The sequence below is a fragment of the Phasianus colchicus genome, chromosome 12 (assembly GCF_987193195.1).
Source record: "Phasianus colchicus chromosome 12, bPhaCol1.hap1.1, whole genome shotgun sequence".
Classification (NCBI taxonomy): Eukaryota; Metazoa; Chordata; class Aves; order Galliformes; family Phasianidae; genus Phasianus; species Phasianus colchicus.
The window spans coordinates 4,430,499-4,458,235 of record NC_143447.1 but is presented as its reverse complement, the minus strand read 5'-3'; the positions used below and the strand labels follow the sequence as shown (position 1 = coordinate 4,458,235).

Sequence of the window (27,737 nt, the reverse complement as noted above, 5' to 3'; positions counted from 1 at the left end):
CATCTGAACATCAACATCACAGCCTCGTAGCCAACATTTTGTCAACACTGTTTGGTGCTGTGTGCTTTAGCACAGTGACAAAAGGTAAACTATAATGTCAGCCACTTTGTGGCTGTTCAGTGTTCCTCATAGTGGTTCTCCTATGGCAGGATAAAATAGAAAAAGTTCACTTACAGTTGATCTATTTGACTACAATGCATCATAAAACAAATGTTGTCCTTTGCAGTTCAGTGATCGAACCAAGACTGGTTTCAAAGCATCTTCATGGACAGTGGGTTGGTTTGGTAGGACCTCCCAGAGTTTGACATACTGTAACACTGTATGTTTCTTTGAGTATCTTAGAAAATTTTAAAAATAGCTTTCATTTTATATATATAATATTTATATATTTAAATATATAACATATATATTTAAGGTAATGTTAAAGGTCATGGTTAAATAAACATCTGCCCTTTGAATGTGGCATACTGGCACTTTTCCACATCACAACAGAACGCGATATTGCAAGGCACCAGTGTAATTAAAGAGAAGAGTAATTTGCATTATTTTCCTATAAAACTACTCTTGGGTAACAGATGGCAATCGCAAACATACTGCTCCAGAGACATATGGAAACCTATTTGTTCCACCAAACTCAAGAGTGAATATTAACCCCCAAACCACTCTCTTCATTGCTGAAATATGACGTCGTACTCCTCAGTAAAGCCCTCACTACTGTACTCATGAGCAACTCCTGCCTCTGAAAATGGAGATCTATGGAAACGTTTCAGAGGTTGGTGTTTCATTTGCAGTTTCCTATAATCTGATGATTCGCGTTAGTCTGAATTAACTGATAGCTGGGTTTGATTGCCTCAGTTCCAGGCTGCCATTATCACTTAAATCTTGTGTTAGGCACTGTCATGGCCCAACTCAGTGTGTAAGTGCCGGGTCCCAACTCAGGCCCTACATGAAGGAGCCAAGCAGGCGGATTGGCAAATTCCATCTTGAACAGGGCTGAGCTCTACAGAAAGCAACGAATGGTTTCTTCCCCCCAGCCTTGTTCTGCTGCCTTGGTTCAGCCCGCTGGGCGATGTCAGGGATGGGATTTAGGGATGCTAACCACTCTGTTGGTCTTCAAAACTAATTCTCAGCATAGGTGGGTCGCTCCGAAAGTAATGCTTCCTATTTATTGCCCTGGAAGCGACAGCAGCTACAGAGAGCACAGTAACCCTGTTGGATAGAGCCAACCCTCAGCTACAGCACGCTGTTTCTCAACGCACTGCCGCCATTAGCTGCGTGTTTGAGCACTGGCACTGCCATTTGTAGCATTAGGGTTTTCTGTTCGTAGTTTGCCTGGAGACAGCGATTCTTAAATTAAATTAAACCAAGAGCTCCTCGTGTCATTGCGAAGCGTTTGCAGTAGCGTTACTCGTTTTTACAGCGCCTTGCGACGCCTCTGCGAGAGACCTCACAGCCAGCACGTCGCGAGGCCGCCTCACACGGCGGGGGAGCTGTCAGCGGGAAACGCGCGGAGCCGAGCGGAGCGGAGCGGGGCGCAGCTCGTTGCCACGCACCGACACGCGGTACCACGCGGCACGGCGCGCGGACTGCAGCTCCCATCGGCCCCCGCGGCGCCCCCCGTGATGCGCGCGGTGCCCGCCGGGCTGGGCGCGGCGGAGAGGCGGGGCCGCGTTCCGTCCCCTCCCCGCGCCGCCTCGGCCGCCCCCTCCGGCTGCGGCGCCCGAGCGAAGATGGCGAAGACGTACGACTATCTGTTTAAGCTGCTGCTGATCGGGGACTCGGGCGTGGGCAAGACCTGCCTGCTCTTCCGCTTCAGCGAGGACGCCTTCAACACCACCTTCATCTCCACCATCGGTAAGGGGCCGAGCGGCTCCTCGGGGCCCCGCGGGCGGGAGGCGAGCAGGGAGGGGCGGGGGGGCCGCCGGGGCAGGGCCTGAGCGGCAGCCTTGGGGCCGTTAGGGCCGCGGGGGGCTCCGCGCGGAGGAGCCGCCGCCCCGGGGCCGGGCGCTGCCCTGCCCTGCCCTGCCCTGCCCGCCGTTCCGTGCCCGGCGCCGCGCGGGTTCCCCCGCTGTGAGGGGCGGCCGCGCCCCGCCGCCCTCCGCCCCTCCGCTCTGTGCGCGGGCCGCGGCCGCATCAACAGTTGGGCCGGGGCTCGGACGCATCGTTCCGGCCCCTGGCTGGGGGGAGGTTGCGGTCCGTGGGAAGCGCGGCCCGGGGGCGGAACGCGGCGCTGCGGTAACGGGATCGCGGAGCGAGCGGGCTGTGAGCCGTCGTGTCGCTGCGGAGCGTTTGGGGTTTGTGTGCGGGTTTCCGGAACGTGGAAGAAGGCCCCGAATGCCGGAGCCGTCGCGCGTGCAGAGGCAGCTCCCTGCCAAAAACGGAGGGTGCTTTCTGAAGCTCGGCCGATCCGCTTTGGTGAGGTGTCAGGCGCTGCCGCTGTGACAGGACTTCTTGCTCAAACAAACGTAAGCGGGATTTTAAAGTTCGGAGATAATGCTGCGATGGAGCTCAAGAGTTGTGCTGACTGCTCGTAGCTGGGATTGCTTTTGGGAATAAAACCGAGCTTCCCTCTGCGAAGGAAGGGGTGAATTGCAGCAGTGTGTGTGTTCAGCACTGCAACGCTGCTGCTGCTGCTGCAATTGAAGAGTAACGCTGAGATAAGGTGTGAACTCTTCTTGCAGTAAGGAAATGGAGGCACGGAGCTGAAGCAACACGTGGCTTCTTGTTTCTCCCTGCCTGCTCTTCGCAGCCCTGTTCAGCCCTGTTCCATAACAGCAGCCAGCAGAGATCGAGCAGCAGCTTACCTGGAAAGGCACTTGGCTCTGTGTGGTAGATCCGAAGTCTTAGACCTTAATAAGTACTGTGCAGGATTCCAAGAAAGCCTACAGCAGTGTCATACTTCTCATACATGGGAAGAGATGGCTGACATAAATGGTGTCCTCCATGCATCTCGGTGGTTCTTGAGCTGCTTTGCTTCTTGGTGTGGTTCTTTTTCTGTCTCCCTGATTCACTTCAATGTCTCAAGGTCTGCAAGTATGATTCTTTGTTTCCTAACTTACTCAGTTATGCAGGGTCTGTTCTCTTCTTCCTGAACGCTTGCTTTTACGAGGGTCCTGTTATTAGCAGTAATAATTTTAAGAAAGTTGGAAATTGAGATGTACTTCTGGTTCCGCAGGTGGTAAATGTCACTTCATTTCAGTTGCATTTTCCTACTGTTTGCTATCCTGTTGTTTTTTAGCAAAGCACCTACCGGGAGGAGAGTTGGCAATGCAGGAAATAGTGAAACTGCTCATACAGAGTGCTTGCATGCTTAAATAGAAGTATTCTTTTATTTTTTTTCTCCTTCTGTATTCCTCACGGGTAGCCTGTATCACTTCTGGTTCAGTCATGTAGATCTAATCTGTGTGTTCTCATAGGTGCTTTTTCTTTATCCAGAATGGGGGCAGTGAGTTCGTGCTGGCTGGTCAGAGCCACTCGATTTTACCATCATGGCTGATAACATCTGATGTGCTTCAGGGAAATCTGTCTGTAACGGTGCTGAGTTTATTCCTTGGTGGATAGAGCGCAGGCTGCTGTGGTGGAGGGAGCTGCGGGGAGGTGATGCTCCTGCTGGTTGAAACTCTGAGGTCCCCAGATCAGCGCTCAGAACTCAGTACGCTGCTTCTCACTGTGATGGAAGCCACCAGGCTGTGGGGTTTGTGGCTTCTCCAAAAAGTGGATGGGACTTCCTGTGAAGATATGCATTCAGCTCACAATGATTTTGATGAGTACGCACTGTATTGTGTGCTCTCAGAGGTGCCCTCCTTTCTTTCCTGACCCATGTTGCTCCTGGCAGGGCCGGAGTTCCTTTAACTTTGGAGGTCTGAGAAGGCAGCGTATGCGTGAGGTGTTTTGGATCTGCCTTCCTCTCAGCAGTCTGCGAGAGGTGAGGCAGTCAGAGGCTTTCTTCACTGTGTGCTGTTCAACTTGTGGTGGTCTTCTGTCTTGTATTGTACATCTGCTCAGAAATCAAAGCAGTGCTATGGTGGAAGGGCCTGCAAAACATCTAAGCACCAAATGTCTTCTAAATGTATTTGTTCTTATTGTTGTTTACTAGCTTCAGTTACAAGAGCAATGGAAACTTCTTTCACTGGGAAAAATGGAAATGCTGTTTTACTTTGGAATATTTGAATAACTTAGGCTCAGTGTTTGTTACAGAGATGAACTGTAGTTACTCTGTTTTTGCTTGGCATGCTTGTGTTGTAGATCTGAACAACATGTTTTGCAGATTCTCTTCTCTTCTGCAGTCATGCAAAGCAAGCCTTTCAGGCTAAATGCTTGTACATTGCTTGGAGGTTTGCAAATGATCCCCTTGACTTTGCTACTCAGGCTTGTTGTAGTGAAGGCTGCATGGTTTCAGACAGTAAGGGCTTCCAGCCTGCTGCCCTGTGGCCAATAGTTGCGTGGGGAGTAGGATATGAATGCAGTGCACATATATTTATTATAATATATTGGTCCTTTTTGTTTTTAAAGTGCCTCGTGGCTCGAGAGTGTCTCCTTGTCTTGAGTACTTGGGGTCACCGATATGGTTAGCAGACTGCCATCAGTATGAGAAGTGAACCACTGGTCTCTTTTCTCAGGTGATCCTTTGCGTTACTCTACACTGCTGGGGCTTTGCCTGTGGTCAGCAGCTTTGTGTATTTTTACACAGGGCTTTGTAGCTCTGTTTGGAAACCCTCTAAAAGAATTGACAAGTCGTAAGGGTGCTGTGCTCCCTGGTGAGGATCAGCATCTCGTCGTTAACATGGGATGAAACCTTCACCACTGGAAACATGTTATGTAAGGTTATGTTATTTAGTTTGCTTCCTGAGTGGAAAGTTCTGCTTTCACACAGTTCTGCATGGAAAATAAAGAGCAGTTGTCAGCTATTTTTCGTACTTGAACACCTCCTAAAGCAAAACTTTATCTTGGAGTATCTGGCATGAATTTTGTTAGTATTTTCAGTGTGGTGCATGAGAAGAAGGAGCATTAATTTCAAAGTCTCTGCGTATCCCAACTTGCTGTTTAAGGAGTGCTGGCTGGTAAAACTGGATTGGGTTTATCATTCCAAATAATAAGGTCTATTCTTTGTGTCCCTTTCAACTTCTTATTTAAGCTGTTTTCTCTGGGAGTGAAGTTGTATCTCTTAGCTGATAGCTTTTCTGCCTTTGTACAAGGGCTTGCTGACTGAAACAAGACGCTGCGCTTACTTTTTAATCCAAGATGATATCAGCATTTGGCAGGAAGCTGCCCGTAGGAGATGTTTCAACTCTCAGTGCACTGACTTGTTGGTTTTACAGAAGTGACTTTTCCATGGCCTTCATCTTGCAAAATAGGACAGGGCTCCAGCAGCTGAGCACGTGTGTGCTGACCTTATAACACTTCGATGGAAATCCTCTGAACAAGCAGAATTATCAACTTCCCTTTTGCAGTGAAATCTCTATAATGTGCAGTGGAAATTGTTTTAGCGTGCTCAAGTCAAACTGTGCCTCTTTGAATATTTCTGCTCTCCTCTGCAAATAATGTATGATAGACAAAGAGGGCGGTTGTGATGCTGGATTATTATTATTTTTGTGGTGATGATTGCCTTCCTCCCCCTCTTTGGTACCCGCTGTTCTCATTCATTTGGTCTTTTCTGGGCTTCTTCAGATGGTGGGGGTGCAGGAGAAAACATGATGATAGAGTCAGGGAGGAGCTGTAGGTGGTACTTCATTAATGGTAGTTATAATTAGGGAATTGTAAGGGAGATTGTGGAGTGAGACTAGTGTGAGTGACTCGGGTGATGCTGCAGTGTAGATGGAAGTGCGTGCCCAAGTCTTGCAGTGCTTGGGACCTGTATGCGAACAAGGTTGGAGCCTGCAGTGGAGCACAGACAGGCAGCACTTCGGAGGCAAATCTGAAACTGGAAGCATGGCTTGGTTTTCAGAGTACAGTGGTGGTGGTCTGCGAGATGCTACCCTGATAATCAGAAGCACTGCAGTTGGAGACAGCTTAGGTTAAAAATATTCCAGTTAGCATCTCTTCTGACTGTACATCTGATAGTTGCTAACAAATCAGCCTAAACTTTGGTTTTCATCTGCTGATGAGATTGTGCCACTCTTTCATGTTCTGCAGAGGGCCAATACGAGTGGAATTGCTTGGTTTTTAATAAATACACTTCTTCAGCTTTCTTGCTTCATGTTACTGTGAAGCAGTGTGACAGATGTCTTAACTGTTCTATGCCTCTACTTAATTGGCAGATGGAGCTGTCTCTTGGTTATGTGTTATCTGAGTGGCAGCAGGGCAGCTCAGGGCTGCTTTGTGGCGTGGTTTGAACGTGGAGGTAAGAATACAGACCAGCACTGAACGAGTGTAGGAACTTGTGTTGTTTGATTTGCAGCATTTGAGAGAAGTGCTGAGGGCTCAGAGGCTTTTCTTTGGGATTTTTTTAGTCCATCTGCATTAGGGCATCCTTTTAGTCTTGTCCTGACTTCTTCCCAAACGTAACTAGAATTCATGATGAAGAATACGTGCAGTATTTATCATGAAGCTTTATTTCATGTGCTAGGATTTAATTGCTAACAGATACCTGATTTCCACTGATACCATTGTTGATCTTACTATGTTGTGGTAGCTTGAATGCCCACTCCATCAAAGTGACCATAGATCAGTACAATAGATCTGTTCCTTTCCTAATGTGAACAAACTGAATAACTTGAATGTGCTCGCACTGCTTAAAGCTTTTGCACAAGCAGGGTTGCTCCAGAGGCGTTCAGTTGCATGCGAGTCAGAACTCAAGCTAGCAACTTCCTGTTCCAGCTGGGGTGTTAGCTTAGTACCTCTAAAGGCTTTTCACCAACAGTTGTAACTGGTGTCAGTTTAATCTTGTGGTTTACAGTGAGCTTTCCCCTGAAATGTAGGCTGACACTTCATTAAAGGCGGCCGAAGTAGTGCGTGTTGTAGAGGACGTCTGTTTGGGGAGAACAAGCAGTTGAGCAAATTTAAGATGATTTGATCCTAGTTTTTTCCTGTTCTACAAACCTGCTGCTTTGGGCACCACAGAACAAAACTGATGGAGAATGTTGGTTGTGTTCTCGTGTACGGATGGCGGTGTGTAAGAATATGCAGAGCAGGTAGGACACTAACAGGAGCTGGGCACCAAGTTTTGCTTCTTGGGAAATGCAGCTTGAACTCAGAAAATGGGTGAAACCAAGCTGGCTGCCAGCCTGGGAGTACATACATTGCCACCAGCTGCTATGCATGCTGTGCAAAATCTTCCTTTCTTTCATCTGCCAGAGAGAAAGAGCTCTCCTTTGCTGACGCAGTTTGTTGTCTGTATGGTGAGACGTCTGATGGGATGAAAGACAAAGTGAGGCATCTGTGTCCAGCCAGGGTAGAAGAAAGCAGAAAGTCACAGTAACCACTGGCTGGAAAACTTCTCTGGCTTAGCAGAAGTTCTGTGAACATCCAGTATAGGAAAAGAAGGTGAAGTGGCCATTAACAGAACCTTGAATAAATCAAAAGCAAACATCAAAAAAATGAGTATGGCCCTGATTAGTAAGTTATGTGGTTTTGCCTGGTGGTTTAGGTAGTAAGAGTCTTTTAAATAAGGCTTATTTTCTTATTCATATAGGCAGTTAAATAAAGCAGCCCTTCTTCGCCCATGTCCTTCACTTCCCTAGCAGAAAAGTCCCTACGTAGTTACTCCCACATGAAAACATGAGTTTAAAAAGCCTCTTGTAAGAAAGACGTTTCCAAAATCTGTTAAGAGAGCCATCTTCAAAACTAAGGTCTGTTACTTTAAACTTTCTGCTTAGCCTTTTGGCTTGCTGAGTGTTGCTTTGTTAGGAACTTCATGCACTCTCTTCTAAAACATGGCTGTATTTCAGACTTTAACTAAAAGTAGGCTTTAACTAAAAAGGTAGTCAGTCTTAAGGAATATATTTCTTACTGAATGAGACACTTTCATCTTTGCACATAATCAAGATCTCTTCGGCCAGAGCATCGGTAACAAAGCTGTGAACTGAATGCTTCCTTCACTTCTCCCTCTGTTTTTCTCTTCGTGTTGCTGATAATTCCCATGTGAGATGTATTTTTCATCCTGGAGACCTTAGAGACCCGGAGAGCATGGCAAGTTTCTGCTCTGTGAAGTATTATCCCTTTAATTCATGAGAGGGCTATTCCTGGGGTATTGCTCACCTTCCCAAATTGCTTTTTACTATATAGCACTGATTTGTAAATTATACTGACTGCCTACCATTATCCAGTTCATCTTTCCTCTGGTCTCTGATTGCATCTTGATAACTCAGTCTCTCAAGGGGGTGCTGGGCAGGATGGGTGTTGGATACAGCAGTACGAAGCTGTGCAGATTGACTGTTCCCATCAACTCTTCTGTCTCATCAGCTCATATATGTCAGGCCTGCAGCTGGCAGGGTCTGTGTGAGCACTGTGGTATGCACTGCAGGGATGGGAGGTGCACGGGGCACTGTTAGTGCACTGTAAAGGTTTCTTAAGTGATAATGACTTGCTTCTTTACATCCCGAATTCTGCAACGCGGCATGGTAGTTTTTCTCCTGGCAGCTCCTTTATTGTAAGTATGCAGCAGTACAGTCCCAGAAGTCGTTATTTCTTCCTTCTGAGTTACCAAGTCAGAACAGATGTTCAGATTGAATGGGAGCCCTTCGACTTTGGGAGGCTTTTTTAAAATAGAAATAGCATCTCAGTTCCTGACTGCACAGTCATGTAGTTCCACCTGCACCTGAAGTTACTGAACCAAAGCAGACCTCACCTTTCCTGGCCTGTTCTCACCATCGCAACTAAACAGCACATCAGTAATGAGCAGTGACCTTTCAATCACGGTGGCAAGGCTAGCATTGATCGTGTAACATTTTCTTCAATAAGTTTTTTTTTTCCTCTCTCTTTGATGCTTAAGATAATTTTTGGATGAAACAAGCACTTGCTGATAGATAATTAGTTCAGAGTAGCCTTGGTTCAAGAAGACTTTGTTTTCTGCATCTACCAACGCACCTGCTGCCTGGGTGATAGCCTTGGTGAGATCCATGCTGGCATACCTGGGAGCTGCCTGCCAGCTGCCTTTCGGTCCTGTGAGCTCAGAGCTTTCATTTCCTGGTTGGTCCCATGGAATCCGTGTGCTCCAGCTCATAGGAGAGGTGTGGCTCTGCCAACCTTTTCTCTAAGGTATGCCATCAGATGATGATAAGCTGAATTATGGAGTTCACCCAAATGAAAACTGACCTGACCTAAACAGGGAAGTGCTCGGTCACCACTACTGGATGGCAGCACCTGCCTTAGCTTCGGCTGCCTGTAAGCTGTGGTCGCAGCTCAAGTCTTGTGGGGAAGGCTTAAATATTTGCTGCTCTCAATTGCGTGTTGACTGGAAAGAAATAGGTTCTCAAAGCAGCTCAGTGAGTGAATTCCCCTTAGTCAGTCTATAAATAATCCTTAAAATAAACAAACTTTGCTGTCTGTATCGTAGGGCAACTTCAATCTGTGTCAGAACCATTTTAGATAAAACTGAGTTACCACCAAGTGCAGTTTGTTTTCCATTGCATGAGCAATAGATGGGAGCTAGATTTGATACACCTCCATAGGCCCAGCCCTTTGAAGTTGTGGAGGTCTGTAATTATACTCGGAGCAGTAGAAGGAAATTCATGACTGCTGTTACTGAATGGTCTGTAAAGCTGGACTGAGTTTTTTTTTGGTGTCTAGCATCATGCAATTCAAAGCACTCTGTAAATTTAGAGTTGTGAGAAGTTGACCCGCTGATCTGTCAGCATTCACACCAACGCCTTTGAATGTGCCATAGTGGCAGCTGAGCCCATAGGAGCATTGCTGCAGTGCTGGCTGCGGGGCAGCGGGCTTCATTCTCACTGTGACAGTCAGAGTACACCATAGGCTACTGAGCTGTCCCAACATGTACCACGTCTAATTCTATTAATTGCCAGTTTTATTCTGAGTCCTGTTGCTTTTTTTTTAATAGCAAGTAATTTGTCTTAAAGGAAGCTGGTAGGTAGCTGTGGTGCAGCTGAGGAGGTATGTGCTGGAGGAAGCTGCAGTTTGCTAAATTTTACAGAGATCGATTGCATCTTGGTAACAAGCTTTAAGGGCTGGAGAGCAGGAAACCACTGTGTGCTATATGTATGTGGCACCTACATTCTTCATTGCCTTGCCTCCTTGTGCCACTTGTATTTGTTTACCAGTGTAGTGGTTGAAGTTTCCTTCCTAATCTTTAGTCTCTTAATATATTTAAAGGTGCAAGACACTACTCTGTTATCTTTGCATAGGAAAACTGTTATGTTATTTGCAGGGGTGAGAGATAAGCTGACGAAAGGCCAGCTAACCCACCGCAGCCTTTGCTGCCCACTCGGAGTTTGGATGCCCTTTCTGGGTTCTCATAGGCTGCCCAGAAGGAACTGAGTACAATTTTGTCCTCTTTAATTTGTGAAAGGATGAATAAAACTGGTTATGCTTCTGTGTAATTCTAAAATAAATTAATCTTACAAGTTTTCAAAAACTTGGCCTTCACCCTGGTGCAGCGTCTCATGTTAATCTGCGTTTTCAATGATGGCAGTAATAGACGACTGCATCTTGAATTAACAAAGTGATAGAAATTGCTGAGATCATCTGAAAATGCAGTGCAGATGTTGTTAGGGACTAAAGCCAGAAGTTCAAGTTCAAAGTGACTAGACTTTGTTCTTCAGCATTATGCTTTATGACGCTGCTGTGTTGCAAGTGTTCCCCGCCCTGCTTTTCATAGTCTGATCTTGTTTCTTCCTCGGTCGTTTCCTAGGTTTACTGGAAATGCCTCAAGAAAGATGGAATGTGAAACTAGCTTTCTGAGGCGTCAGTGTACTGGTTGAATCTACAACAATAGATAAATAATGGAGCACCATAAAGAGTCTCGGGGGCTGGGGAGGAATGAACAACAAACAAAAAAGCTAAGGAAAATAACTCATTTGATCCCAAACCTATGAATCCTACTGCTGGGAACAGCCATCCCTGCTGGTAGCTATTTCCTACTTTGGATGTTTGTGACTTAATCGCTGTTTATTCACAAGAACCAAAAGCCTGCAGTATTCAATAAGCTGAACGTAAAGCGTGTTGTTTTCAGCCATCTGCCTCTTCTCATTTCCTCTTTCTATTGGTAGGTTCCAAGTCATCATGCTCATTGTGAAGTGGTTTTTAGTTCAGCCTTAGTCTGAGCAACTGCAGGAAAAAGTTTCCTTTCCTTTTGTGTGTCTGGAAGAGCTGCATGTTGCATCTTGCCATTAAATTGCAAAATTGTCTTCGTGTGCAGTTCTGCCCATTGGAAGCAAAAAGAACCGACTCCCACAACTCCACAAATCAGTGTGATAGGAGGGAGCAGTGCAATGTAGTTGGAGCAACTCAGCTTGAAAGTTGCTGTGTAGATTCCAGTCATTCTGTTGCTGTATTGCTCAAGAAGGATAAGGAGAGTTTGTACCTTGCCTCCTTTCCTGCCTTGTGGTGAACTCACTTTGACTGTGGTTGGTGTCCATTGGTGATAAGTGCCAGAGCCATTGGGAAAACCATTCTTTCCCTTTTAAAATTTTGCTTCTTCCACTCTTGCTTCAGGAGAATAAGGTAAGATTTAGATGAGTGGGGGGGTTCTCACTTAAGAGGGTGAGGTTTTAGTTATGTGCAGCTCAAGCAAATTAGTCTTTAGTGTGATAAATGAGATCTGATATTGTGATGCGTCTTCTGTGTTCTCTGACAGATGGGTATAAAAATGAAACTTGAGCAAGCAAGCCAGGTATTCATGTTTTTCACTGCTGCTTTGCTAATTCTGGATGTTTAATTGCCTTTTTTCTAAAAATTCCTTTGGCTTGTGTATTAAAAACAAAACATAAACCATTTAAATACTAGGACATTGAGGACTAATACTTTTTTTTTAACATAAATTGCATATTGCTTGGCTAGAGTTGGAGAAATACTGTCCAGTTGTAGATACGCAGCTACTATATGCAATCAGAGGCTGACGCTTAATTCGCATCCTGAGAGGTTTAAGTTTCATGGTTGATCTCTTACTACAAATACACCCAAAATAAGCTTGTTGTCGTAATTATACACACTCTATGGACTTAGTGAAATAGGAAACCTATTAAATTAACTTGTGTCGAGGTCAACCAGAACTGCCAACTGATCCACAGCTTTCTCACTGGTGAGGTCCAGCTGCTGCAAACTGCTGTTGAGCTACATGAAGGGTGAAATTAATATACTGGATAACTGTCATACAGAGAAATACTAAGGATTTGTGAGTTTTTTTAACCAGCTGTATGATTTAAGAACATGACCCTTCCACAGCCTTTGTTGTGAGCAGAGTAAAGAGTGGGGAAGTCTTTCTCTGCAGCTGGAGCTGCTGCAGTGATGTACAGGCTCCAGCCAGAATCCTGTTTAGTTTTCCTTGTGTTGGAGCACAAAACAAAACCTGTATGTCCAAGCAGTGGTGTGTTACATGGAAGTGTTGTGGTGCAGGCCTAGCACTGAAAAACAGACATCCCAGCTCTGACTGGTGAGGGTCACAGCTGAGGGGAGAACTGGAGTGCCTTGAGGCTGAGCTGCTGCTCCAGAACCAATGGTAGCAAAAGGAACCGTTTCAGCCTTGCTGCTCAAGTGGTTATTCAGTTCTTGCAAGAATTGCATCATACATATTGATAGCAGAAAAATACTGCTACTAAAAATGGAGAAGGAACCTCTGAATCTGTGATGTTGTTCAGTCCTGTATATTTACTGTTGTCACACAATTGCGTTGCAGCTTAATCATGGGGAAAAATCTGCCCTGGTGGTTGAAATAAGGAGAATGTACGTGGGGGCATAGGAAAGAGTGGAGTCATAGTGGCAGAGTGCTCGCTGTGTGGGATGGATGTGACTTCCTGGCCTCAGTCACAGGGGGCTTAGGTGAGGCTGTTGTGTGTGTGCATCCAAACCTGCGAGGCACGTTGACTTTTTTGAGTGCACAGATTTCTCGCAGTGTGAGTGAGTTGTTGTCAGTTTTCATGGAAGCTGTGTAAGAAAATATCGTCATCCTTAGTAAAGCGAGATGAGAGGATGCACCCCTGACCTGTAGTTGGCAAGGATCTGAAAGCAGTAAGTTCCCTGCTCCTCTTACCCCCATCCTACAATGGAAGTTAAGCAATTATAGTCCTGACTAACATGTGGTTCAATTCTCAGCACAGACTTCATCCGTGCAAACTGCAAGTCTGCAATTCCTTTAATAGACAGTTTTCTACTTATGTCTAGTACCTGCAGTCTAGTACCTTCACTAGGTAGAAGTCATGCTGTCAGACTTTGCCATGTGCCAGCTCTGCTTTGGCCGTTAGAAGTAAATATCCTGTTTGTCCTTGTGTAATAAAAATAAATCTAGGTCTCCTTAAGAACATCTAGAACATGATTTCAGGTGGGCATCCCAGTGCTGCAGAGCTCTTTCCCCCTTCTGGACAGGAGAGCATTGCACGTAGCATTTTAGAGCTGCAAGTTTTTGATCTTTTGCAATCAAACTTTTGCATTCATGAATGGCTCTTTATTATTTGTCTCTTCAAGTTTTTCTATCCCACTGTTTAATTATGTGCAAACAAAGAATTCACCAAGGTAGGAAATTCTGCCAGTAATTACTTTTGAAATGCCATGGTCGTTCAGGTGTGTGAAGTGCCACAAATGCAGCTCGGAAAGCAGAGCAGTGCTCACAGCCGCAGGCTGCGCTCAGCGGGAAGTGGCAGCTCATCTCACCGGGCTCCTGCTCTGAACATTTGCAGCTCACCGCTTCCTGTTGCTGAAGCAAAAGAACAAAAGCAGCACCAGTTTGCAGTTGGTTTTAGCTTCTCAAAAGTCACGGTCGCGTTTGTTAAAGTTGGTTGTCTTGTGGCAGATGTTTATGGATTTCCCCTTTTGCTTTTCTTTTAGCTTCGTCTTTATTCAAGGTGAATTTTGGGGAAGTTCCTACTAGAAAGTTTGATTTCTGAGAAGCTGTTTTTTGTGCAGTGTGTGTTTTTTGTCTTGTTTTGAAAATCCTGGTACTGTAAGGGAAATGAGTAACTGCAGGAAAGCAGTCAGCACAGAGCTCCTACCTGCAGGCTGGTGCTCAGGATGCCACCTCTGCTGGAATCTCCCACTGCTGTGTCTTTGCTTTGGTAGTTCACGGTGAGCGCAGAATTATCTTTAGCCATGGTAGCCTCCAAACTGTAATCCTGACAGTTAGACCTCAGGCCTAGGCACACAAAAAGATTTTAAAACTGCTTTGACTTACTGTTGTCCACAATATGATCTCCTCTACTGAAAAAGTAAACTGTGCTTCTGTAACTTTTGGGGAGAAAATGAAGAGCCAAGATGATTCATTCTCAGATACAAACACAGTGAAGTGTGATGTCAGCAGATGTTGTATCTGGTTAGGGGAAAAATCTTCACAGCAAGGTAGATACAAAATTCTACTGGCAGATAATAGAAACAATGGTAACACCTTCCAAACTTCCCTTGCCTACAAGAAGGGTCTGTGGGGTTGGTTTGGTTTGTTTTTTAGTAGGCACCGTTCTTAGCTTTGGCAGAATGAAAAGATCTGTTTGTCTGTAAATCCTTTTGTGAGTCTTGGGAAATCAGGATTGTTGCAATAGTCTTAGCATTTCAAATTGATGCAGTTAATTTCGTACAGTGGTAGAAGTGCTGATATGATTTGAGTTTCTGCTGATGTGTTCTAAGCATGTAGCACATCAATATTAAGCAGCTGAAACTCAGTGTTTTCAGTATATTAAAATTTTAATATTGCATGTGAGAAGAATGAAAGTCAAGAACTTAATGAATGTCTGTATTTCATTGTGTCACTTTGTAGTGTATGAAAATAATAATCTCGTGGCTTATTTCCAGTGCTTCCTGTTTAAGCTATGGTTAAATTAATAAAGCTAGAGACAGCACTTTCCTGCTGAAGACGCTCTTGATAATTGTCTTCTAAATTTCAGATGAGAAATGAGAAAATGAGAAAAAAGAATAGGGGACCAAAAAAGTGTCTTTTACAGACTGTGACTAACTATCAAGTAATTGTTTAAGACCAAGTGAAAGACAAACAGGTTATCAAGTTCAGATTGGATTAACCAGGGGAGGGAAGGAAGGTGTCTGGGACTGAAGGATTAGGCAGCCCCCAGTGGGACCTGAGCAATCTTGGTTTAAGCCACGTTGTAGTAAACGTTTAGATACGCTAAAGCTAAAATAGTCTGGTGACTATAGCACTGGTCCATTTGGAGATGTTGGCTTTGGGTCATAAAGCCATTTGGTTCTTCTTTTCCCCCATTTAAAAATCGATCTTCGGAAGCAATCACTGAGTGGATGGATAGCAGATGAAAGAGTAAGGGGTCAAAGGAGGGAAGTATTCTCTTGGTAACTTTTGAAGCTTTCCGGAAAAATCGTAGTTATTTCGAAGATGACATTCTTGGTCTACTTCAGTCATGCCAGTAACTATATAGTTTCCTCTCCTGCAGTGTCTGATTAGTGTGCATTAAATGTAAGATTTCAAGAGCAGATGCCTCTTTTGGAAAGCAACATAAAGGTTATATGTGTATTTTTCTCTCAGAGCCAGCAGAGATCTGAGGGAACTGTAGGGATTAGTCAGAAGTTGAGACACATACATATCCACCTTACTGGTGTAAAAAGGGGGAAAAAAAGAATGGACCTTCCCATAACCTTCATTGATTCTATCAGTGAATCTGAGTTTAGTGATATTTCCATTGTGTGGAAGACTTTATTCTTAATACTGCGGGTGCAGCTGGAAGCTTTTATGTATTTCAGGTTTTGTAGCGCATGGCAGAAATGACAACTTTAGAATAATTAGTATTTTTTTAAGTTTCTATTTAACAAATTGTACGAAGGAAATGGAGCACTTCCTTTTCATTTACCACAAAATTAATGTTTCTCCGGCAGGAATTGACTTTAAGATCAGAACCATAGAATTAGATGGGAAGAAAATCAAACTGCAGATATGGTAAGTACTTCAAAGTAACTTTTCAGTGAGTTCTGAATTATCATTGAGCGGGATTGTGACAAGACAAGGGGAAACTGTTGCAAACTACAGGAGGGGAAATCTGAATGGGACATAAGGAAGAAGGTTTTTACACTGAGGGCAGTGAGGCACTGGCACAGGTTGGATGGGTGCCCCATCCCTGAAGATATGCAAGGTCAGGCTGGGTCAGGCTCTGAGCAACCTGATCTTGCTGTGGATGTCCCTGTTCATTGCAGGGGCGTTGGACGAGATGGCCTTTAAAGGTCACTTCCAACTCAAAAGATTCTGTGATTTTACTGCTGCGTGTTTTAATTTATTTATTTCAGGAATCGTATGCATCAGAGCTACCTTTGTTAATATTAGGAAAGGCTGTGTAATGCTGAGGTCTCAATGCGTGCATGGCAATGCTTTTTTGCCATGTTTATGGTGCTGCTGTAATCACTGATTTTATGTATGACAGCTTGGAAGTGAGGATGATGTTGACGACTGAAGAAACACATGCACGTTGCTTCTAGGTGGTGTTTTCCTTAATTAATGAGTATCAAAACATTGTTACTCTGTTTTAAAAAGAGCTCTAAATACAGAAAAGCACGAAGAAAAAAGCATATGTCCATGAAATGTCAGTTTTCTTTTGACTTTTAGGGATACAGCAGGCCAGGAGAGGTTCCGCACAATCACAACAGCTTACTACAGAGGAGCCATGGTGAGTGCCCTTCATGGAATTGATGTACAGCTGGTGTAACTGTGTTCTGCTGTTCTTAAATTGCATCGTGTAAGTCTCCTACTGGAGAACTGGGTAGTTGTCACTTGTGCTGTGGGGAATGAAGTGTTTTTCTTGTTCTGCTTAGTTTTTTGTTACTTGCTGATGCATTGTCTAGTCATAGTTTTTTTTTTTTTTTTTGTGGTGAAACTCAGAGTCTTTTAATATAGTTACCATTTGTGTGGATTGCAGAAAGAAGCTAAGTTGCCAAGCTTGAATTAAATGGCTTAATAATGCAATGAACCCTTTTATACATTTGAAATATTTGAAGAATAAGTAGTAAATGACTTTAATTCCAATAATCTCTTCTACTGAGTTGATTTTTCGCTTCTGCTTTTCCTTACCATCATCTGAGAACACAGAATCTGGACTAGAAATACAATCACCTGAAAAATGAATGGTTTTTTTGCCTCCATTAAGAATGACTTGAAGTCAAATAGCTGTCTTCACACTTCTTGTTACAATTATACATAATGGCTCTTAATGCCATGATTTGAGGTACCCTAAGTCCATGATTTAAGGTACTCTAGGTCTAGTCACTTTTAATTTCAACTTGCTGCTGGCTAGCTGTGCTGTTACACTGTGTTCTTAGCACCTTCCATGAATGGATCTGTCCATAGGCTGGCTGTGGGTCCAGGTAACTCCACTATCATGGAACACAAATGGCAAAGATGTTGCTTGTGGCTCTGGTTGAGCATTTTTGCACTTAAAAATAGTTTGGCAGTGATGTGATCTTCTTCCCACTTCCCAGTCCAGGGCTGCTTTTTCTTTGTCTTATGTAGAGTGATTGGGTACACAGTGAGAAATGGAGATAAGCCTGGCAGTCTGTCCTCAATGCAGCTGTTGTGTGGTTTCACAGGCTCTGCGGCTTGTTGAGAGCCTGTGTTAGTTCACTTGCATAACTGCCTTTGTGGGAACACCTGAGGTGATCTTTCTTGAAAGAATCTGCTATCCCCAACAGACTCACAGGTCTCACAGGTTTATTATTCTGCTCAGGCTGCTTCTAAACTTGACATCAACAATCCAAGTTGCTGTTGTAGTAGAGATTGTGAATTATTCCTGACTACAAGCTAGTAATGCAAAACTTCCTATTAGTAGTGTGTTTGATCTATTTAATAGTTCCATGAGATGCTAAATAGTAATATTTTTGGGTAAGCAAATGCATAATGCTTTGATAAATTATTATGGTTTATAAGTATGTAAGTCCTATGTCCAATTTCTTGTAAGTACAATCAAACGGCATACATGAGAAGTCAACCAATATTATTAGCTCATCTAACTAGATTTTCTTAATTTTATTTAGGGAATTATGCTGGTGTATGACATAACAAATGAAAAGTCTTTTGACAACATAAAAAACTGGATAAGAAACATTGAAGAGGTAGGTGCTTTGTAAAAGGAGGCTTTGGAAAACACTACTTAATCATTCTACCTTAAGATTTCACAGGGTAAAATAATAGGAAAATAATCATTTATCTTCACGATAGGAGCCAATGTATTTATGAGCAAGTTAGACTATGCACTGAACAAAACTGATTACCAGTGTGAAGAATATTGTCTCCTTCCTGTAGGTGTGGCTGGTTGAAAACCTGGGTTTAATAAGTAATAGCGAAGTGTTTCAAAACTGATCTTGCTATGACTTGTGCTGCTCTCTCTTGCTTTTGGGTTTGTGTATGGAAAGGGTACACACCTTGAGATCTTCCTCCTTCTTTGCACTGAGATGATGACAGATCTGTCTAGTTTCAGTTGCTTTTGTGTTTGTAGAATTGAAGATTTTTCTGCTTTTCATTTGGTCTACCAGAAAGAAAGCTTAACCATTGTAAATTATTTAACAGGACATGCTGTCAATTAGAATGAGATAATTATGAAGTTAGAGGAGAAGCCCTAATTTTATTGAAGCTGTAGTTAGGTAACAGAATCTGTTTTCTTGTTCTTTGTTTTTTGGTGTTTTTTTTTGTATTTGTGTTGTGTACCACCACGCCTCCCCCTAAAAAAAAATAAATCCATAGGCTTTTCTTTAGTATTATCCTTTAAATAAGCAAGTTTTATTATATTAATGATCAATTTGACCCAAATTGACTGGGCTAGAAATGCATTTTCACTGAACTTCTCTTTTTATAATTATTTACTTAATCATTTCTTAATAATCTGTTCTAAAAACGCAAATGTTGTATGTAATGATACCTCAATCCCAATGTAATGTTGCACATAATTTGTTATTATAAGTAGATTGAATGTAGGAATCTTTATTCAAAGCTATTTCATTATTTTAATATTAGATTGCCTGTTTCAAAAGTCATTACCTTTCTCAGTAATGCCTTGGCATTAGTTATAGAAAAGATAATGCCCATTTGTGGATGGCTTTGACACACAGATTTCTTTGAAATCACGTTGCTCTTTATTTCTAAGAGGTGACATCTTTTGCTCCCTTCAGCATGCCTCTTCAGATGTAGAGCGAATGATCCTGGGTAACAAATGTGACATGAATGAAAAGAGACAAGTCTCCAAAGAAAAGGGGGAAAAGGTAAACTTTATGCTGACTTTGTTCAGAAGCCAGCTTTTCTTAGTATTCTGGCTATAAGATATTTGCTTGCTTTTAGGCGCATGAGAGAGAACGCATCTCACACCTCTTGTTTTAGAAGTTTTTGATTTAAGATGCTATGCATTTGGCTTGTTTTTAAAAGTCTTTTTGTTTGAGTTTGAATAAATTTAGAGTTATCCTTGACATGAGGGGAAGAATCTGTAAAGAATGCTGGGCTTTGCTATAGCATGAGATCTTGTAAGTCTCAATAAAAAGCTATGTATGTAATTTAGCCAGTTCAGTATGGTGGTTACTGGCCCTTCTCTTAGGTACTAGGACTAAACTAATTAGTTCAGTAAGAACAGAATGCTATAGACTAAAATGCTATTCTACACTAGAATATAAGAGTACTATGCAATAAACACCGCCACGTATGCAGCTGAAATATTATAATGGTTAGTAACACAACCTACAGGATGGTTTTATGTAGTTATCTGTTCAACATGCACATAGCAGTGAAGATTTTAATTCAGTGGTTTTTGGTCTTAAAACTTAAGTCCTTTCTGAGCAGTTAATCTTTTTGAGGGTTTGAATTTACATGGAAATACAGCCTGTTTTAACATTTTTCTGTTTGTTCAGTAACTTCAGTGCTTTATTAAAAGAAAAGTAGAAATAAAGCTTCATTTGTTTGCAAAGCCTGCTGCCGTCTGTAACACCTCTTGTATTATGAACTTAGGTAAAATATTCATTTGCAAGGGAACTTCAAAACGACTGAAAAAATTTAATCTCTCTTTCAGTTAGCAATTGATTATGGAATCAAATTTTTGGAGACAAGTGCAAAGTCCAGCATAAATGTGGAAGAGGTAAGGAATTGGTGTTTATGCTTAGATGGGCTTTGTGAATATTCCTGTGGAGGCATGTTGCATGATTGGTAACTAATAGGCTTACTGACCCGATCTGGGACATGAAGTCACACCTGGCTTGTTCTATTTAGAAAGCTATTGTAAAACCTAGCGTTTCTTAGTTTCTGGTAATATCTGGCATTATTTTTAAATTGATTGTTAACAGAGTGCTATTATTGTAACAAACAGTTGCTTTAAATTTCAATTGCAAATGCTCTTGGACAGGAAATAGGTAGAATTTTAAAACCAAGCTCTGTGGAGGAAATTGCCTTTGAGATTCTTCATTTTCAGAACAACATGCTTCTGTGCTAAAGAGTCTTCAGGTTACTACTAAGCATGCTATGAAGATGAGACTGAATTTTTTCTTGTAAACACAGAACATCAGCATAGACTGTCATAAACTGATGTTAGAGGAGAAAGAAAGCTAATACTACTCAATCTATAGACCTGCAGTCTGTTTTCTTGCAAACAAATTCCTTGCTAAAAACAACAGCTCCGTATTTGCGAGAGCATTAGGAAATAAACTGGGAAGGTAGAGTAGCTCAAGTCAAATCTATTTTACCATGAATCACTATTACCATCTCAGTGAGTGTTGTGTGAGGATATTAACTTCACGAAAAATGTGAACAAGAAAATAGTATGATATCAAAAGGCAGATATGTTGAGATTTATTCATTCAGATTGGAGGCATTGTGCTGCATCGGGAAGAGTGCTGGACCTGATTTTCAGAATCATAATGATTCTTCTGGCAGTCAGTAGAAGTGTGAGTATTAGCAACTAATACCAGTGGTGGATAGCAACAGTATCCTAATACAAAGTACATACCTTGGTTAGTCCATTTGGAAGGTAGACTTCTGTTTCATGACGTGCCCTGCAACTTCATTTTAACTCTTCTAGGCTATTAAATTAGTTTGTGCCTACCCCAAACTGCTTGGCTATGAGTACTTTTAAAAACTGTTACTTGAATTGTGAAGAAAGAATAAATAGATGCAACTGGTGTAGATGTTCAGCAAGTAACCACTTAGTTTCATTTCCACCAGAAGTTGAAACTAGTGAGGAATTACTCATGTAATACTGTTGTGATCACAAGTAAGCTAGTTTACTTTATTGGCAATGACTTGTTTGCATTAAGTGCATTTGTCCTTGGATGTATTCAGAACACAGTGAGAGTACAGTTTCTCCAATCTGGAATGTATTTAGTGTGCTGATATGTCCAGGTACTCTGAAGTCTTACTTTTTATCAATTTGGGAGAATTGCAGCATGTTTCTGCTGCAGAACTTTCTCTGCTCCTTTGTATGTTCAAGTCTGAGATGCTGAGATTTGCCAGAGCAGCTGGAGTGATTTCTTTTGTTTTTTTGTTAAGGCATGTTGTAAGCATAAAGAAAGGCTATTGGTAGCCCAGGACTTAGAGATTTGAAAGACAGAAAGACAGCTAATTTTGATGTGAATTCCCAGGTTTACCAGCCTCAAAACTTTATGTACATTTCTAGTTGCAATGTGCAGTAGAGTTCAGCCAAAAAAAACCACAACAGTTAATAGTATGTAGCCTTCTATTCAACAGATGTTTTTTGTCTGAGAAGTAGGCAGTTGGGAAAGCTGTTTGCATGCTTCAAAGTTGAGAAAGATAGAAACTAAAACTAGTGCTTTTTTTTTTTTTTTAAAGAATGCTCATTGCAGTGTTAAATAAGCAGTTTTTGTACACTGTGCTATGTGCTGTACAAAGTGCTATGTGGCCTACAGAATGTTTGCATGTCTTACTATTCCTAACATATCTTTTAATGTCTCTACTGACTGATTCCTCTCTTCTTATTTTTTCTCCTCACCAGGCTTTTTTCACACTTGCACGGGACATTATGACAAAGCTCAACAGAAAAATGGTTTGTATTTCCAGTGGCATACAAAGTAGATACACTGAAATTACTGTTAAAGAAACTGGCTTGCTAGTAGTAGCCCTGTCCAAAAGTTTCGGGTGATTGCAGTGGGTTCTACATCAAATTTGAGTGAACAGGTAGGGGGGAAAATGGGGTATGGGGAAGAACATTGTGCTCAGCTATGCTAGGGGAAACTGGACTGCAGAGCTGCTTCTGAAACACACACTCTAGTTTTTAGCATCTTGATTCCCTAGGATGTTAGCTGGAAAACAAGTGAGCATCCAGCACAGAGCTACTAGGACGGCTCATCTGGTAGGGAGCTTAAGAGCACAAGATCTGTAGGAAAGGTTTAATGACCTAGGCTTTCTTAGCATGTCGCATAATCCTTAATTCTTTCTTAAGTCATAAGATAACATGCAGCTTTGATGTAGTGAAGCAGTTCTTAGTTGTGCATTGCTCTGTATCTGGAAAGTATTGTTGCTCTTACAGTTAGTTGTTCATTTACTCTCAAGGATAATAGCAGACTACATTTACCTAATTTACCTGTCACAGAAGAGAGTGAGATTCAGTAGGTGCCATATTTGACTGTTAATTTCTTAGGCTGATTTGCAGTCACTTAGATGTACAAATTTACTAATGCAGTCATGGAAGCTGCTATTACCAGTGAACAAGGATTCAGTGATGCAAATTCCATTAAGCAAAAGAAGTTTATCTTCTGTTAAAGGAGCAGTGGATTTCACAGTTATGTTGTAAACTAGCACAGATGCTAGAACTCAAGCTGATCTTAAGTGTATACATGTTCTCTATCTAAAAGCGGTCACTTAAACACAAATGCACATTGGCATGAAATTGTTCTTTATTTTCTGTGAACATTACCACTGAGCAGCCTGAAACTGGTGTGTTCTTTGTCCTTATAGCACTATGATTCTTACTTCATTGAATGTCAAATTTTGTAGTCGCTCACTGAGCTAATACTTGAGATTTGGACCGTTGGACAAATGCTTCTTTTAAAGATAAGTTCTATGAAGTGAAGAGCCTGCATAACTGAGAAGCTCAGGCTGTAACAAACCATTCTGCCAGTTATCATTTTGCAAGAGGGAGATATAGTGGGGAAATGAGTAAAGCTGAAATTGCTTTTAATTGATGTTGCATTTCATGACGTTGATAATCTTTTCTTTTTCAGAATGACAGCAGTTCATCGGGGGCAGGTGGGCCGGTAAAAATAACAGAAAATCGATCTAAGAAGAGCAGCTTCTTTCGATGCACGCTACTTTGATGAACTTTTAACAATAGACTGCAGCACACTTAGAACCTTTTCTGCTTCTTTGAAAGCACAGGGTCACAAAGCCTCAGAAATAATACCACCAAGCTGCTGCTGAGAGCTCCATTGAACGTAGACTGCGATACACAAAATATCAAGTGGATTTTGCTCACTAAGCCTATTGTTCTGTCAGGCTCCTCTTTCTCAAATATGGAAGCTATGAAGTGGAGACACAAATGCAAGAGTTAACTTGTTTTCCTTTTTTACTTTCTGTTTTATTGCCTGTTGCAAAAGCTGCTATGTTTCTTTTAACTTTGCACATCCATATTAGCCTCTTACTGCCTGTTACAGCACAATCTTACATTTGTATTTGCACAGTTTCACTTGTAAGTAAGATTCTTAACAGATTTGTGCAGATTTTCCTTTTTTAAACAAATTTATTTTAAAGCAGAACAGCCGGAGGACAGATTAAGTCACTTCCATTATTTTCTTTGCTGTGTACTTATGGCCATGACTGCGCTGTGGGTGTTGACACTCTAGTGATGAGAATTACTCTAACAATTGACATTTAACAATTTGTATGAGTTCTGTCTCAGAGATGCACAAATCTGTTCATGCAGAAGCAATGGCTTTTATTCTGAATGTAGTATGTTGCTTTTCTTTCTTTACCAGATATAGAAAAGTTGTGTTCTGAATTGCCAGTCACTGTCTGATTTCACAGATGCACCTTTCGGTAATTTTAATAAACGCCGTGTCTTTCCTCACTTAACTTCCATTTGTTAGCTCAAACTGTCTGCACCTTTTCTTTGTTTTTATGAGGAAGTACACTCTGGAATTGAGATCATCACAAATTGGCCTCGTTGCTATCACTTAAGTGGCTTATGGAATCTGAACGCATGAGTTTTGAGTAACCACTTTGTGGATTCACTTGCTCAGAATGACCACTCTAATGGTGACTTTGATTTCTATTTTAATGACAAAGATGGTCTGTTAATGTCTGTAAGCATCAGCCCTTGTCAAAAAAGTGTCCAAAAGTTAGCTTCCTGTGTGGCTGAAGTTCATCAAGCTCTGGCACTACATAAAGGGTCACACTCAGGCTGGAACGTAATATTGGTTATGCAGTTAATGATGAATGTATAAAGCCCTCATTGGTCTGCTCAAGCAGTACACTTTTTGTTTTCATTAAAAACTGGTACAGTGACCTAGACTGTTAGAAGCAGAGTTGAAACTTAGTTGCCTTTTTTACTCAACTGAGCATTGTATAAGGTAGTCTTTGTTCCTACTACTTTTTTTATTGTCTACTGAAATTTTTCCTCAATGAGCAAGTAAAATAGGTGCTCTAGTTCTGTTGATGTGCCAAACTTGGACCATTGTAAGCTTTAACTACAAGTTTGTGTCCAGCATGTTTGTTATTAGGGGATAGGTGGATTCTGTCATTGGCAAAGTAATGTCTCTGACCTGCTTGCTTTTGCTTCACAATGTTGTCAAGTTGCAAACAGTGAATTGGTTGTTACTGCAGATAACTGCTTCATTCGTGGTGTCCGGTACTGAATTTGTCATCTTGGGTCTGTTGTAAATACTGCGCAAGTGAACAGACCAATAGCATTAGATATAAAAGGACCTTTGATTTGAAAAGATCTAACAGTAGTAGCTGGTTCTATAAAGATTAAATTGTTATCAACCTGTCCCCACGTGTAGCTTAATAGAAATAATTATTGTAATTAGATGGTGAATCTCATAACCTTCTGTTGCTGCACTTAAAGAAAAATCGTAATGGCAGCAAAGGTTTAGTGGAAAGTCAAAGCATCCCTAACTGCTCGTTTGTCTACCCTTGATGTTTTTCTTGGACAGGTTAAAGCAGTTATGTTTTCTGTATGTTTTTTCTTTTTCTTCTTTTTGGAAAAAAAAAAAAAGTGCTTCTGTACAGAAAGTGTTGTGACACCAATTATGAATGTTGTTTATTTTCAGTAATTTACCTCCGACTTACTTGGTGTCGTAATACTTTGATTTTTATCTCAGGGGTTGTCTGCAAACCAAAACTGACATGTTCTGTGTTTGGCACCGTTTACAGAATGCTTTGTGTTGTTTTTCCTGTCTTCGCTGTGTGGTTAAGTGTACATTCAATAGTAGTCTCCATGAACTTCCCTTTGAAAGAGCCTGTAAGTAGGAGGGTCTATGAAGTGCTTCTTGAAGCAGCAGTGAATTGGGGTATCTGCTCTGTATTTGGGGGGGGCGGGGGGAAACTTGCTATTTTCTTACATTTAGCTGTGCTAAACTGTACATAAATGTGAGGTAAGACCATAGGAAATTCACTTTATGCATGATAAAATGATGCAGTAAATATTTCACTTTGCTTAATGTTCATGTAAAGTTCATCTTTTTCTATTTGTAGAAGAATTTAGTGCAATTTTGTTGTCCCCTGCTGAAACTGAAGAATTCTAATTTCATGTGGTCTTATGGATAAGGTAAAATGCAGATTTCTCTCTGTTTTGCCCCCACCCCTGTTCTCCAGCAGTATTAAATGGCTGAGTGGCTGCACTTTGTCAGTGTGCTAACTTCTGGTCAGTATAGACCTTTCTGTCTACAGTCTGCCTTGTCAGACATAGAAAACCGTGCTGTATCTTAGCGTGCAAATCAGCTGTATGTTTTACTGGGAATTTTTTAGCTATGTTTTGCTCTAGACAAGTGGGTGATGATAAATGACATGTTCTGCCTAGGCATCAGATGCTGGGTACTACAGGCTTTTCTAATACCAGTCTGATTGTTTTGTGCAGTCTCTGTTGCTACTTTGCTCAAATCTATATAACCTAAATTTTGAAGGACTCAACTATACCTCAGCCAACTAGTTAGTATTCTCATGTTCATTACTATGAAAGTCATAGAATTATTCATTAAGCAGCAAATGTTATCTCTTTTTTGCTCCAGAAATTGCCATTAAGCTTTTAGGAGAAGCAGATGTTTCTGGTGGATTTTAATGGAATAAAACCACTGTTTGTGCTGTTGAGGTTTCTTGAAATGTTTCTCTGCCCCGTGTCTGTGTACTACATCTTGACCAATATTTTTCTAAATGGTTTAAAAAGAAATGTGGTCTCAGTTTTAGCATTGCAGTTTTAGCTTCCAGTCTGCGCTCAGCAAAACATGAAGTTGTTTTTGTTGAGTATATCTAGAATATTTGATTTACTTAATGTCTCACTGGAAGTTGTATTATTATTAAAGCTTAAACCACTCGAAACATAGCTAACTTTTCTATTTGGGGGACAGACTTAAAGATACCAGTTGAATTTTCAGACCTGTAGTTGTGGTGTTTCTTTTTTGTTTTCTTTTGTGCCCTTTTTTACATAAACTATTTCCATTGTAAGTACATTCCCCTTTCTAGTCCGCTGAAGTCATTTAAAAGGCACAGTCATTTTCACAAGTGAAAAAAGGATTCTTGAATATACATATTGCATTAAAATATTGTGAATGGATACTGATTTGAAGTACATGAATGATATGTAAAAATGCATAAATGTTATTTGTGGAAATGGCCTGTTATTTTGCTATCTGTTAATGTAACTGAAATTTTGCAGCGTTAAACTTGTTAAGGATTGGTCTGTAGGTGATGATAAATAGGTCTTTTCTTTTCCATTCACTGAACCGCTTATAAATTCTTATAAATAAAACTTGTATTTCTCTCTTCCACAAAAGCAGGATTTCCACTGATTTTTCTTGTTTCTGGTGAATTTAAGTATTTTAGTGCATTCCTATGGCCTTACAGATGTTTTTGCAACTAAAACTTCAATTACAGTTATTTTAATGCAATGTAGCTACTAAATTCAGACTAGAAAGTATAGTCCTTGAGAAATTGCTTAATTTTGAAATAGAAGTGTTCTACTGTGTGTGTTTAAGCACATTTTTATCTCTGATCAAAGGTGTAATGTGAAAAGCTCCTGCAGATAAAGTGATCTTGTCATGTGATTAACCTGTAAGCCTAATCATTGTGTATTGATGTGTATAGACAAAAAAAAAAAATCCCCTCCCAAAAAAACCACTTTAAATTCTAATGGTTTTATTATTCCATGTGAACTTTTTTACAATAATATGTCTCAAATAAAAGTTACGTAATGAAAAGAATTTGGAGTATTTTTTATGAAATATTCCACATAGTTGTTAGAAAGTTGGCATTTCCACTGTGATTTCTGTGTCTGTTGTGGATAGTAGTTCAGCTGACTTGCCTGTAACTGTAACTTCAGTGATAAACCACAGGTATTCTTGTATGGTTTTGTTTGCATCTAAACTTGTCTGTTCTTCAGATATGTCTGAAATGTCCTTTATTCCTGGAGTGACTGCTTTTTGTAGAAATTAAGTGTATTATTCCAGTGACTGTAGGTTTCCTAAGGAAGTGTATCATGAAAAGGTACAGGTGC

At 41.4% G+C, this 27,737-nt stretch overlaps 1 protein-coding gene across 4 annotated transcripts; it reads left to right on the top strand.

Annotated features, from left to right (window-relative positions):
• The first annotated feature begins 1,652 nt into the window (after window positions 1-1,652).
• Window positions 1,653-27,444, top strand: RAB8B (RAB8B, member RAS oncogene family). Of its 4 annotated transcripts, none has more exons than XR_004170227.2 (9): window positions 1,653-1,854; window positions 15,937-15,997; window positions 16,658-16,718; window positions 18,079-18,156; window positions 19,210-19,299; window positions 20,094-20,159; window positions 20,879-20,961; window positions 22,026-22,076; window positions 23,254-23,289. XR_004170227.2 is itself a non-coding variant. In XM_031616398.2 (9 exons), exons 1-9 carry the CDS (start codon window positions 1,731-1,733, stop codon window positions 25,771-25,773), a joined length of 606 nt encoding a protein of 201 aa, XP_031472258.1. In that variant the 5' UTR covers window positions 1,653-1,730; the 3' UTR covers window positions 25,774-27,444. The 4 variants fall into 4 exon arrangements, 3 of the variants coding, with proteins under 3 accessions (XP_031472258.1, XP_031472257.1, XP_031472260.1); XM_031616398.2 differs by lacking the exon at window positions 20,879-20,961 and adding an exon at window positions 25,724-27,444 and having other exon boundaries at window positions 23,254-23,278; XM_031616397.2 differs by lacking the exon at window positions 20,879-20,961 and having other exon boundaries at window positions 1,654-1,854; window positions 23,254-27,444.
• Window positions 27,445-27,737: the final 293 nt, after the last annotated feature.

What these genes read in the sequence shown, in the direction of transcription:
- RAB8B (XM_031616397.2), top strand. Translation starts at nt 1,731, where the DNA reads ATGGCGAAGACGTACGACTATCTGTTTAAGCTGCTGCTGATCGGGGAC. An exon ending in AAAATCAAACTGCAGATATG is followed by an intron (nt 15,998 to 16,657) that starts GTAAGTACTTCA and finishes TTTGACTTTTAG; the next exon opens with GGATACAGCAGGCCAGGAGA. An exon ending in CAAAGCTCAACAGAAAAATG is followed by an intron (nt 22,077 to 23,253) that starts GTTTGTATTTCC and finishes TTTCTTTTTCAG; the next exon opens with AATGACAGCAGTTCATCGGG.